Raw genomic sequence first — 14446 nt, 5'->3', positions numbered from 1 at the left:
CAAAAAGAGTTGTGAATCTAATCACCCCACAATCCCAGATCAGGTTTGCCCGTAAATAACCACACTTTTAGACAAAAACACACAAAACCAGGCCTTTTCCTTGGCTTGACCCCAATAAAACATGCAACTTGTAGCTCAATTGAACTTGTTGTGTTCCAGATTATGAGAATACTGAATATTTGAATGGTCTTATTATGACAGGCGCATTGGCCCATAACACAGCTTGATAAATCAAAGAGTAAGAATCAGAACCAAATTACACTACACCACAGGAGCTTAGTAAAGCAAAATAATTTATAACTTGTAGTTTTTATTGTTTTTTTTTTAAAACACAGCATTAATACATCTTCTTGCAATTACTGCGACATGCAATGTCAATCGCTCATGGGTATCTTGGCTGTACATAAACATTAGTCAATAATTAACAAGATATAATAAACATAAGCATACAGTAAATAATACATAACTGGGAAAGGAAGGGGGAGGGGAAGAGGGGGGGAGGTGGGAAGCCACGACACCGCTCATCGCCTCTGGACCTGCTGATTATCTACCAGTTTTGGAGGGTAACTATAACATTTAATCTGTTTTGTTGCTGGTCATCCCCTGGTATCTCTCCCAAGCCTAGTGAGCTACCACATCATAGGAGAACGCATTTACAATTATTAAAGCAAAATCGTGGTTCTCTCTACCCCTGGGATGTCTGTCTGTGCCAGCCAAGGCGTCCAGACTTTTAGGAAATTTTCGCCAGTGTCATTAATTAAACTCGTTAATTTTTCCATCTGGCAGCAAAATAATTTATAAAGGTACCTAACAAATTTCTCTTACTTAGAGAATAGGTGACTGGGGGACATTTCCTTTACTTTCTGTAATTTGAGCTCAAGTGGGATATGTGAAATGTCTATTGCTGCTCTTTTAATGTTGACTGCGTATTCACTTCCAGCTTCCCATCTCATACACACAGGTCTATATCAAGTAAGAACATTATGCATATAGCTTGTTTTGTTTTTACTACTGTTTCTTGAAAGTTATTGCAGAATGCCCCCCTCCCTTTGAATTACAATAGCAGAATTGAAATCTGAATATTCATATTATATTTAACACTTTGATTTTCGCCTGTTATTAGAGCTAAATAGTAGAGAACAAATAAACCCAGCCAAATATAGATCTTACTGCAATGACATGTATATTTATAGCCACTGTAACACACTACTTAAAAACTGTAGTATTGTTTAATCATGCAACTCAGTAAGATCTTGAATGTATGTGTCCCTGCTGTAAGCAATTGATTTGTTTTTTTTTCTGATTACTTTAAAGAAATGTGGATCCTTCTGAAAAACGATTCAGAATGGACAGCTTTGCAGCGGAGTTTGGAAGGTCCCTGGAGGCTGACAGAATTTTCTCTCACCAAGTAGCTGAAGAATCTAGATCACTCTTTCATTGCTATATAAATGAAGTGGACCAGCTGGACAGGACAAAATCCAACAACAGAGTGGTTGACAGTGGTATTTACATTCAGCAATCCGTTAGAAACTGTAAGGTGGAAGAAGAGATGAATGGCCTTACAAAATTTAACATCCCAAACTTTGTGAACACAGACCAGAACTCTTCCTCTGGCGACGAGGATCTTCTCACATGCGACCCGCCAATTATTTTAGAAAATAAACCAGTACATCAAAGCCAGCATAACTTTATGAAATGATAGAAGAGAAAATACATTTTGCTTTTCCCCCCAAGCTCCCTTATGACTTTTTATTGTATACACCCCTTTCTGTGGTTGGTTGTACCTGCCATGCATTGCTATGAAAGTGCGTGTTGCAGATATGCCAAAATCAAAGGCTTAAAAGAACTGAATAAATACTGGTGGGGAAGTTTGATGAAGAGCAAACAAACTGTGTACTCATATGAATGCATATCTTTTGTGAAAATATATTCAACTATTGGAGATAATTGATTTAATATTTGACTTGGGAACATTAATAATGAATTATTATAAGCCTGCGTGTATTTTTACAACCCGGTGCCCAGTTTAAGATTTCAGTCCTGGGCCTTGGGAAACTGGCCAGCCTGTCCTTCTCTCCTTACTTGTATTTGCCTCTGACAAAGAGAGGTTGGAGTTACAGTATGGCTAAGAAAATACTTTATTGACAAAACACTTCACCCGGAGGCCCAGAAAAAATGCATCTTGTTTTTCATTTTCAAGGCACCAAACATCTTAGTTAGATTTTCCTGACAGTTAGGGCTGGATTAATTTAAGGTTGATTTTTCAACATTAAAAAAAAAGTGATTGCGTCTAACTTTTAGAATTACCACCATATTCTCTAAAAAAACAAATAAAAAAAAAAACCCCAAACCAATTACGTATTTAGAAATTGGTTGCCATTTGTGCTCTCATTCAGATGCACGTTAATTGGATTAACGCAGCGTTAAACAATTATTGCGATAAATAGGGTTATGTATTAGGATTTCTTACCAAACATGAGTACACAAAATTATTCAACCCTATGATGCATCGGACTTCCAAAAGGGTTAGCATACTTTACAACATAAACACCCTACAAATAAAACACAGAAAGCAAATGTGTAATTATTAAGCTTTTAGCAGCAAGCAAGTACAACAGAACTAGAAGGCACCTTGGGCTAAGAAGTTAAAATATGAATATGTTATCTTAATATATATATTCTAATATAATGTATTTTTTAGCACATATTCTAGGTTGGTTAATCTCATCATGCCTACACGTATATAGTGGCCAGTATACAGACCTAACGCCAGCCTAAGATAAGTGCTAAAGATATGCAATTATTTTTTAGCCCACTATCACCAGGTATCAGTTTAGTGAATAAGTAATCAGCCGTTAATTGCTCATTTGCATGCACCGCCATTAAAAAGGCCGACATATCACTTCGGGGAAAGAAAACTCCCATTATTGCTGCTTCAAAGCTTGTGATGTGGAGGTGTTGAAGAAGTTAATAAATACAGATTTAGCCATTTCAATCGTCTCCGGAACAGCGTAAAAAGCAAAAAAGCTGCAACTTGGGATACAGCGCCGCCTGTGACATCTCTGCGGGGAGTCCATGCTTCCAGATCAGCCCCTCGCAGCTTTAATTCCCTGAGTCAGCCATGGTCATAGTCACGCAGCTTGCCTTGGTGCCAGACACGAGTCTGGCTACATCTGTACTATTGCTGTTAAATACCGAATATATATTTTTCATTTATTGAAGCATTAGTGAATTTAGGCTTTTGTCAAATTACTTACAAAAAGTAATTTTTTTGTCTTGCTATGTGTGAATGCACACTTCCGTTTTCAGGCTGCAAAACTAGTGCAAATAGCAGCACCATAGAGTACTTCTCATAGAAAAAGAATTCCATTGAAAACAGTTGGAGTTTTTCTTTTGATAAATGTAGTGCAATTCCTCTGCACTGGTTTTGTAGCTGTGAGATTTTAGAGCTTTGGTACTTTTTACATTTTTTTTTTTTTTTTTTTTTTTTTTACTAATGTTCAGGATGGTCATTAAAAGTTAGATGGAACCATTTAGAATTAAGATTATTCAGTCGCAGGAATTCTCCACACAAGGGGTAAGTATAAAAGGAATTTATCACACAAGAAAAGTCATAGTAGTTTTACTTACATATAAGTTAAAATCACTGGATACCAGCAGCCATGTATTGAACAAGTCCGGTTAGATGTCAACAAACATGTTTGTGATAAGGGCGCACTAGAGTCCCACTGAGTATCCAGACAAAGTGTAATAGCCTCCACGCCAGCGTCTCCACAAGATGGATGCAAAGACCACGTGACCATGATTCGTTTCGTACTGAATGTACTTCAGGGGGGTCACAGTGTCATGCCCAAAGGTTCACTATATACCCAAATTTATCAATTAAGAAATACCATAGCCCATTGGGAACGTGATGGTGTCTGAGGAATTTAAAGTGATAAAGTGCATTAATTTAATCGAAAAAGCAGACGTTAAAAAACAAAAAAGTCCATAGGGACTATGTATTGAATAGTTATGTATACGTTATATAGAATATAATTATGTATATATGAATAGAGTATATAATATGAAGTGACATATAGTGTGTGTGTGTGTATATATTATATAGGGTCTGTAGGAGGTATATTGCTATATATCTCACAAATGGAAATATTACTGTGTGCTCATTTGCATGTGTTAGTCAGGTCTGCAACCCTGCTTTTCACCATTATCACCCAGCACTTCCACTGCAGCAAGGGATTCTGGGAAATAACATGCAAATTAACACACAATTACACCTTTTGCTTCAAAACTATATGGCATGGTCCCCTATAAGCTTATGTTTGCTGCATTGCACAGCTTTTGAGCACAGCCTGGGTTAAGATGCATAGCCAGTAAACCTACCCACAGACCGCTGTTTCGATCTTAATGGGTCTCATCAGTGTGAGGTTGGTTATACTGGCTTTGCAAAATGAAGCTTGTGATAGGTTTCACCATACTTAAATTATGGTGGGTAAAAATGGTGACAAAAGTGAAAACAATATTGGTGAAAGGCAAGGTTGCAGACCTGTCTAAGACATGCAAATGAGCACACAGCAATATTTCCATTTGCTATATGCGTTACTGTGGAGGGTTTTTGTCACTTTTGTTACCCACCATAACTTAACTACTGTAAGTGTGTGTGCATATGTATGTATGTATATATATATATATATATATATATATATATAATCAAAAAATAAATAGATGATACCGTTCTGTGGCTAACGAAATGCTTTTATTTGTGCGAGCTTTCGAGATACACTGATCTCTTCTTCCGGCGATGTTACAATGAATGAAGCAAGGATAACTTATATCCTTGCTTCATTCATTGTAACATCGCCGGAAGAAGAGATCAGTGTATCTCGAAAGCTCGCACAAATAAAAGCATTTCGTTAGCCACAGAACGGTATCATCTATTTATTTTTTGATTATTGAAGCTCGGCTAACACGGTACTGACACCTCTACATGTATATATATATATATATATATATATATATATATATACATACACACACACACACACACTCACACACACACACACACACACACACACACACACACACACACGCACACACGTGTGTATGTGTATATATATATATTATATATGTATTTGTATAATATAATATATATATATATATATATATATATATATATATACACACACACACACACACACACACACACACACACACACAAACATACATACATACATACATACAGTAGTGTGAAAAAGAAAGTACACCCTCCTTGAATTCTATGGTTTTACAAATCAGGACATAATAACAATCATCTGTTCCTTAGCAGGTCTTAAAATGAGGTCAATACAACCTCAGATGAACAATAACACATGACATTACACCGTGTCATGATTTATTTAACAAAAATAAAGCCAAAATAGAGAAGCTGTGTGTGAAAAACTAAGTACATACTTATTGCTTCCATAGGAATTAAGATGCTAAGTAGCAGACAGGTGCTGCTAATCAAATGCCCTTGATTAATTGATAATCAGCAAGTGTGACCACCTCTATAAAAGCCTAAGTTTTAGCAGTTTGCTGGTCTGGAGCATTCAGGTGTGTGTTCACACAATGCAAAGGAGGAAAGACATCAGCAATGATCTTAGAGAAGCAATTGTTGCTGCCCATCAATCTGGGAAGGTTTATAATGCCATTTCCAAACAATTTAAAGTCCATCATTCTACAGTAAGAAAGATTATGTAAAAGTGGAAAACATTCAAGACAGTTGCCAATCTTCCCAGGAGTGGACGTCCCAGCAAGATCAGACCGTGCAATGCTCAGAGAAATTCCAAAAAAAAACAAGAGTTACATCTCAGACTCTGCAGGCCTCAGTTAACATGTTAAATGTTAAAGTTCATGACAGAACAATTAGAAAAAGACTGAACAAGTATGGTTTGTTTGGAAGGGTTGCCAGGAGAAAGCCTCTTCTCTATAAAAAGAACATGGCAGCACGGCTTAGGTTTGCAAAGTTGCATCTGAACAAACCACAAGACTTCTGGAACAATGTCCTTTGGACAGACGAGACCAAAGTGGAGATGTTTGGCCATAATGCACAGCGCCACATTTGGCGAAAACCAAACACAGCATATCAGCACAAACACCTCATACTGTACCAACTGTCAAGCACGGTGGTGGAGTGGTGATAATTTGGGCTTGTTTTGCAGCCACATGACCTGGGAACCTTGCAGTTATTTAGTCGACCATGAACAACTCTGTATACCAAAGTATTCTAGAGTCAAATGTGAGGCCACCTGTCCGACAGCTAAAGCTTGGCCGAAATTGGGTCATGCAACATGACAATGATCCCAAGCACACACGCAAATCTACAACAGAATGGCTGATAAAGAAAAGAATCAAGGTTTTGCAATGGCCCAGTCAAAGTCCAGACCTCAACCCGATTGAAATGCTGTGGCGGAACCTTAAGAGAACTGGGCATAAACAAATGCCCACAAACCTAAATGAACTGAAGCAACGTTGTAAAGAAGAGTGGGTCAAAATTCCTCCACAACGATGTGAGAGACTGATAAAGTCATACAGAAAATGATTACTTCAAGTTATTGCTGCTAAAGGTGGTTCTACAAGCTATTGAATCATAAGGTATACTTAGTTTTTCACACATGGCTTCTCCATTTTGGCTTTATTTTGTTAAATAAATCATGACACGGTGTAATATGTCATATGTTGTTGTTCATCTGAGGTTGTATTTACCTAATTTTAAGACCTGCTAAGGAACAGATGATTGTTATTATGTCCTGATATGTAAAAACATAGAATTCAAAGAGGGTGTACTTTCTTTTTCACACAACTGTATATATTGTATGTGCAGTAAACCGATAGCCTAACCAGAAAACAGTAAACAGCAAACAATAGGATGTCCCATATGGTCCGATCCTAGAGAATGTTAGAGGCCAAACCTGAAGTTGGACATCTGCACCCAGGCCCGGGTGAAACTCATGACCTCAGCACAGTCGTGGATAAGTCCTCAGCGGAGGAAAAAGGAGCGGACCTCTCAACCCGTGGGTGAGCTCAGACCCGGGATACCCCCACCCTCCCAGAGAAGTCCCGGGATCCAAGCTTTGGATAGGTGAGACTACAGAGCAAGGCCAGGATCAAACTCCCGCCCCCCCTTCTCCCCCGGGAACTGCCAACCTGGAAAGGGTCTCCAGCAGACCGCTAGATAGTAAAGCTGGTTAGTGGTCTTTGTTCCTCACACGGGACACTGTACTGGGTCGATTGATCCTCTGCTGCTGTGTCCATATGTCCTTTAACAGAGAGTAGGGGCATCGACTGGGATAGATCGGGTTCCTGGGTCTCTAACAGGTGTGGAAATGGAGGGTTGGTCAGCGCACGGGATTTAGCTCAGAAATTGAGATAGAACAATGGGAAACACGGAATTAGTGTTTTAGGTAGGCAAACAGAACAATGGAGAGTTAATAAATTTATCACCATAGAGGAAATGAAAATATAGGTGGTAGAGGGGAAAGAAGGAGAAGGGGAAAAAAAACACAAAAGAAAAGCAAAAAATCACAAAAATGGAAAAAGGAAAGCAAACTAGGGGGGCGACGTTTCGAGGGGTGACCTCTTCATCTGGCCCAGTCCCCCTGGTCCCAAAGGGTCCCAGAGGTACTTCCCTAAGCCTTCCCTCCCCACTGTCAAATGATCCCACACTCAGCTAATGATATAAATCTAAAGTCTAAAGAGGGCAACTCACATAAGCAGATATCAAATATCAAACAATGAATGTAGATACAAGAATATTGTAAAAGACACAGAACATATGCAGATATCAGATGTCAATCAGTGAACAAGTATAAGCAAACCCTCTTCCTGGTGCCCTGACGAGTGCTTGGGCTCCCCAAGCACTCGACAGGGCACCAGGAAGAGGGTTTGCTTATACTTGTTCACTGATTGACATCTGATATCTGCATATGTTCTGTGTCTTTTACAATATTCTTGTATCTACATTCATTGTTTGATATTTGATATCTGCTTATGTGAGTTGCCCTCTTTAGACTTTAGATTTATATCATTAGCTGAGTGTGGGATCATTTGACAGTGGGGAGGGAAGGCTTAGGGAAGTACCTCTGGGACCCTTTGGGACCAGGGGGAATGGGCCAGATGAAGAGGTCACCCCTCGAAACGTCGCCCTAGTTTGCTTTCCTTTTTCCATTCTTGTGATTTTTTGCTTTTCTTTTGTGTTTTTTTCCCCTTCTCCTTCTTTCCCCTCTACCACCTATATTTTCATTTCCTCTATGGTGATATTTATTCTTGCATTGGCGTATTGGCTATTGTTGCTATATTTTCAGTTTATTATTAGTGTCATTAAATTATTCATTTGCCCTACACTGGTATTCGCTTATATCTGTAGCTGTGAGACAGAGAGTGCAGGTACTATTTTTTGGATTGTTAGTACTTCTGAAGGGTATTAGGGTCCCTTCCTGTTCCGTGCACCCTGCAACCTTGCTGAGTCATTGTGTCAGAGTGCTGTCTATCACCCCCCCCCCCCCATTCTACCATAAACAATTTGTGGTTTGGGCAATATGCATACATGTTAAACAAATCTCTTAAAAATGGAGGCAGCTGCAGCAAAATTCATTATGAAACAAATTATGAAACAAATTGACACTACAGGCAGGGACATCAATATGATGACCAATGGAAATATAAATCACACACCACAAAACACAGTGACCACCACGATTACCATCACAGGGCTAGATCTCCCATAGATAATCACAGAGCAAGATCTCCTCTTGAACAGAGAGAAAACAGATACGAAAGGGAACGTAGCCCAAGGAGAGATCAAAGGTCACCACCCAGACATTCAGGGCCTTTTTTAGAGAAGGCCCCAGTGAGGAAAGCCCCCCCTCTAACGACCCAGAACAGATATCTACTCCTAGAAGGACAGAGAGAGCAAGATTCCCCGAACACAAGGGCCAGAAAAAGACCACACGAGGAAAACAGGGAGGAAGAAATCAGCAGAAAAAGGCCAGCAACACAATAGAAACTAGTAACATCTTCAATCTCAGCAAAAAGAGTCTAAACGCCGATGAGTGTAGTCTCATTAAAAAGGGCCTTAACTTCGCACCAGCTGCTATAGCAAGCGGTTTCAATTTATACATAGACGCACATAAATTCATAAGACAACTGACCCTGAAAAAATTCTTCCTATCTAAAGATGCACAAAGTAGGGAAATTACAAACAACAGTACACCTACGTTAATAGAAGAAGATATTTTCAATCACACATCACTTAAAGAAAAATCTAAATTTTATCCTAGCTGGGCTAAGAGCCATAACATAGAGACCTTCCACCAGAAAATACAAGAAGATTTAGAAAAATTAACTCAGAGTAATAGAAGTAAAATAAAACATAACCTGACACTAAAAGAGAAGACTGCGCTCAAAAAACTAGAGGATGATAAGTCAATAACTATCAAACAAGCGGATAAAGGGGGGGGGGGGGCGTAGTCATCATGGATACTACCAACTACAAAAAAGAAGCAGACAGAATCCTCTCAGATGCTACCACATATGAAAGTCTAAAAGGAAACCCTCACAAGAATTTCTGTACAGAATATTCGAAACACCTAGATAAGGGTAAAGAGATAGGGGTCATCAACACCAAAGAATACGAATACCTAAATGTTAAATTCCCCATGATGCCAATTTTCTACTTCCTCCCCAAAATACACAAAAGTCTGATAGCCCCACCAGGAAGACCGATCATCTCGGGTATAGGCTCTCTCACCTCGCGATTATCAGAATATATAGACATTTCCCTACAACCCTATGTCGTGGGGATGAGATCATACCTTAGAGACACCACACAAACTATCAATATGATAGAACAAACAATATGGAGCCCAGATTTTATACTATGTACATGTGATGTAACATCATTGTACACATCCATTAACCATGAAGATGGCATTACAGCCATAGACAGGATACTAAGCAATGACCCAAATGTCCATATAGAACAAAAATCCTTTATTTTAGAGAGTATCAACTTTATTTTAAAACATAACATTTTTAACTTCGATGGGAAGTATTTCCTGCAAAAGTGTGGCACCGCAATGGGTACAAAATTTGCACCGAGCTACGCCAACCTTTTCATGGACGTCTGGGAACAGGACAATATTTAGTCCACACATGAATTCAGTGCAGACCTGGCACTATGGCGGAGATATATTGACGATATCTTCTTCATCTGGAGAGGAAGAGAGGACAATTTGAAACGGTTCCTGGAATATATCAATGATAATAAAATCAATCTAAAATTCACGGCCTGCACAAACTCTATTTCAGTAGATTTTTTAGATCTTACTATCTATGTTGAGAACAGTTCTCTCAAAACTAAAACATTTTTCAAGCAGGTAGACTGTAACAACTACCTACTGAGAACAAGCTGCCACCATAAAAAGTGGCTATCCAATATACCCCCAGGCCAATTCCGCCATATCAGGCGGAATTGCAGCGACAGTAACACCTTCAAAGAACAATCGAATATCTTAAAAAATCGGTTTATAAACAAAGGGTTCAATAAAAACTCACTAGATGAATCAATTAAAAAGGCAGGTCTCCTACAACGAAAAGATATTCTAAAGACAACTGAAAAACAACCAAGAGATAATTTTAGCGCTGCATTTTTAACACAGTATAGCCAGGATTCAGGAAAAATACAACAAATTCTAAACAAACACTGGCACCTTTTACTAGGAGATGACACTCTTAAAAACTACCTCCCAGAAAGACCAAAGGTCATTTTCAAAAGAGCTGACAATATAAAAAACAAGCTAGCACCCAGTCTTTTTAGAACAGATAACACCAAAACGGAAGGGAATTGGCTATCAACAGCCAAAGTTTTTTTTAAGTGCAGCACGTGCAAAGCATGCAAGCAGGGCTCAAGCGACAAACTAGATTTTTCATCACATGTAACAGGTGAACAATTCAAAACTACACACTTTATTAATTGCAAGAGCGACTACGTGGTCTATCTACTAAGCTTCCCCTGTGGACTCCAGTATGTCGGCCGTACCAGCCGACCACTAAGGGTTCGTATATTGGAACATATTGGTAACATCCGACGACAGGTTATGACCCACAATGTGTCAAAACATTTTTCACTCCGACATCAGGGAGATCCCTCTGGCCTGACCTATAGAGCCATAGAGCAGATTCCTCCCCTTTGGAGAGGGGGCGATAGACTTACCAAACTAGCAAGAAAGGAGACTTTATGGATTTATAAATTAAAGACGCTAGCACCCCAAGGACTTAACATTGACATCGACATTGGGGCATTTCTAGAGTAAAGAATATTAACTATGTTTCTCTTTTCTTCTCTTCCCTTCTCTCCGTCCCTCTCTCCTTTGTACCAAGACCGCCGCAATTAGATGATCCATTCACATTTATTTATTTTTATATTCGTTTTTATATTCGCCTTTATCGTAACATACTACCATATTCATTTTCTTTTTACATCCATTAATATGTTCACATTTCTCCTATTTTTTTAACAAGTGTATTGAACTTATCTGCCTCTGTTTAGCACTGTCATCTTACCGCACTGTTATTGAGTGAGTGCCATTGTGACCATGGAATTGAATCCCCGATGAACCACACACTGTAAGACTGAAAACACACACATAGAATGCATAGAATATATGAATTTTACACGTTTTTAACTATTAAGCAACATTTTAAACTACTGAGCTATCATTCTAATGAATGTATTTTACTTTATACAAACACCACTGTCACCTTTTAAACCAACCAAAAGGGGGAGTCAAGACGCACACAAAAACTTTTAATATATTAACATAGGTAACACCCAAATGTTAATCAACACTAAATAACACTGAACACATATGTGATACCACACGAATGCCACACAAAGTTTCCAATTCATTTTTAAATTTTCCCAACATTTTTTAAATAAACATTTGAGCCATTTTTCTTATCAATAAATACATTCAGTTAAAATCTCACACACCATACAAATGAATATTTTAAGTGTAAAGGTTATTTTGGGAATACAAGGCAATCTGTTTAAAGGTTGAAGTCATAATGTATTTTGCTGCACCTGCCTCCATTTTTAAGAGATTTGTTTAACATTTGTGCATGTTGCCCAAACCACTAATTGTTTATGTCACAAGAGTGGTCATTAGGATCCTAGAGATGTAGTCTGCAGAATAATTAACTGCCTGATATAGTATTATTGTTAATACCACCACCACTGTGTATATTTACACTTCTAACCATTTTGAAAGTTTCCAATTCATTTTTAAATTTTAAATTTCCCCAACATTTTTAAATAAGCATTTGAGCTGTTTTGCTTATTGATAGAGCAATGAATACATTCAGCTAAAATCTCACACACCACACAAATGCAATTTCTAAAGTGTAAAGGTTATTTTGAGAATGCAAGTCAATTTGTTTCATAATGAATTTTGCTGCACCTGCCTCCATTTTTAAGAGATTTGTTTAACATGTATGCATATTGCCCAAACCACAAATTGTTTATGTCACAAGAGAGGTCATTAGGATCCTAGAGATCTAGTCTGCAGAATAGTTATCATGTGCACATAATTAACTGCCTGATATAGTATTACTGTTAATACCACCACCACTGTGTATATTTACACTTCTAACCATTTTTATACCATTTTATATATTACCGGACAACAGTCCAACACCCAATAAAGAATAAAGGTTTTTTTATACTATTTAATTGTAATAGCACTAATTGATTGCAATCAAACAATCAATTAGGTATCAGCCTATAAAGAGGGAAGACACAGGGCATCCGGCAGGAACCTGACGAAGCATCACTGCGAAACGCGTAGTTCCCTGCCGGAGCCCATTGAGTGAAGGACCCAGCCAGCCTGCTGACATCCGGGAAGATCTCTTCTTCCGGTCCCGCCGTGGGACGCGATCACGGGAGCCACACTGGTGAGGGATACCACCGGATGGATCGGGCTGACGCTGGGCTGTTTTAAAACTGTATCGTGAGTGTTATTCTGTTATTCTGTTGTTTTTTTGCACTTAATAAATCCTATTCGCTTACTCACCGAGTTCGGCCCATTTCTTCCAATTTGGGCACCCGGGAGAGAAGCAACTCACATACTGCCTCCATTGGGAGGGTGAGAAAGCTACCTATTTTTTCTGGCAGTACTCCCTAAGGGAAAGACTGCATATTAGACTTTTTAAGCCAGCCTTATTACCTCATTAACCCCTGACCAATAGCAGGCTATCCAAACATATAGAAGCCCGCTAGTCACCCATATATATCACATATTTTATTATTTATTTATTTCACTTACCCCCAAGTCGAACTACACGCTTTATAGTTCCAATCTTGCATTTACACAATTGACATTGGCATTTTCGAACTGCACACAAACTGCTCAAACCACACAATTATTTCTTAATTTTTATTTATTTATATTTGGTTTAAAAATTTTTTTAAAGATAAATTTATTAACTCTCCATTGTTCTGTTTGCCTACCTAAAACACTAATTCCGTGTTTCCCATTGTTCTATCTCAATTTCTGAGCTAAATCCCGTGCGCTGACCAACCCTCCATTTCCACTGCTACTACAAGAAGATTCCGGGCTTTATCTTCTCTACTGGTCCAGCTGCAGAAAACAACAAGGGCAAGTATACACTACCCTTTCTTTGGTTACACATTACCTCACAGGCAGTACCGCAAGCTTTAATAAATAGGGAGCGCCCCAGCCTTTTCTCTTTTTGTCTCTAACAGGTGTACCAAGCTCAGCCCCGTGGGATCTGCATTTACCTGTCCCTATCCCCGCTGGTTCTATGAGTTCAGAGCCTGCGGGCGCGCAGCTCCAGGATGTAGGTCTCATCCGAGTGTCAGGGGGGTCAGCTAAGTGTTTGAAAGTCAGCCTTTACTTAATTCCACAGGGAGAGGTGGGTGAGAGGGCCGCGGGCCAAAAAACAAACCTGATGAGCGCTTTGGTACGGGGTGCAATCAACTTGGGTATTAGGGAGGTGTTGCTCGATAGGTCCAGACTACCTTTCATAAGTGACCAGCCCTGGAGGGTTTTTTGCTTGCTAGCCGCTCTGATGCTCAGGAGGGACCAGCATTGTGACATGTGCTCTGATCTTTCGGGGATCCTTCTTGCGCGTCGGGAGCACATATGCCTAGGGATCGGAGGAATAGTCTGGTTTCCTCTTGGTATCTGATAGTAATAAAAAAATGGAAAATATATGTCCATCAGTTTGAATCGGAACCCCCACCTATAGCGAATGCCTTTATCTTTCAGCAGTTGAGTAAGGGGCCTCAGTTTATGCCTTCTGGATATTGTGACTTTGGACAAGTCATTAAAGATTTGGAGGGAATTGTTCTGAAATGGGATATCTCCCTTGTCCCTGCTGGCAGACA

General features: G+C 39.1%; 1 protein-coding gene across 1 annotated transcript in view; it reads left to right on the top strand.

The window, feature by feature from the left end:
• Positions 1-1876, top strand: part of MRAP2 (melanocortin 2 receptor accessory protein 2) — a 97518-nt gene extending 95642 nt beyond the window's left edge. Inside the window, exon 4 of the mRNA XM_075594819.1 lies at positions 1315-1876. Within this exon, the coding sequence (XP_075450934.1) occupies positions 1315-1699 (385 nt within the window). The 3' untranslated portion in view covers positions 1700-1876. The remainder of the gene's footprint in view (positions 1-1314) is intronic.
• The last annotated feature ends 12570 nt before the right edge of the window (positions 1877-14446 follow it).

This window comes from Ascaphus truei, chromosome 4, assembly GCF_040206685.1.
Source record: "Ascaphus truei isolate aAscTru1 chromosome 4, aAscTru1.hap1, whole genome shotgun sequence".
Taxonomy (NCBI): Eukaryota; Metazoa; Chordata; class Amphibia; order Anura; family Ascaphidae; genus Ascaphus; species Ascaphus truei.
This window is presented reverse-complemented; position numbering and strand designations above follow the sequence as displayed.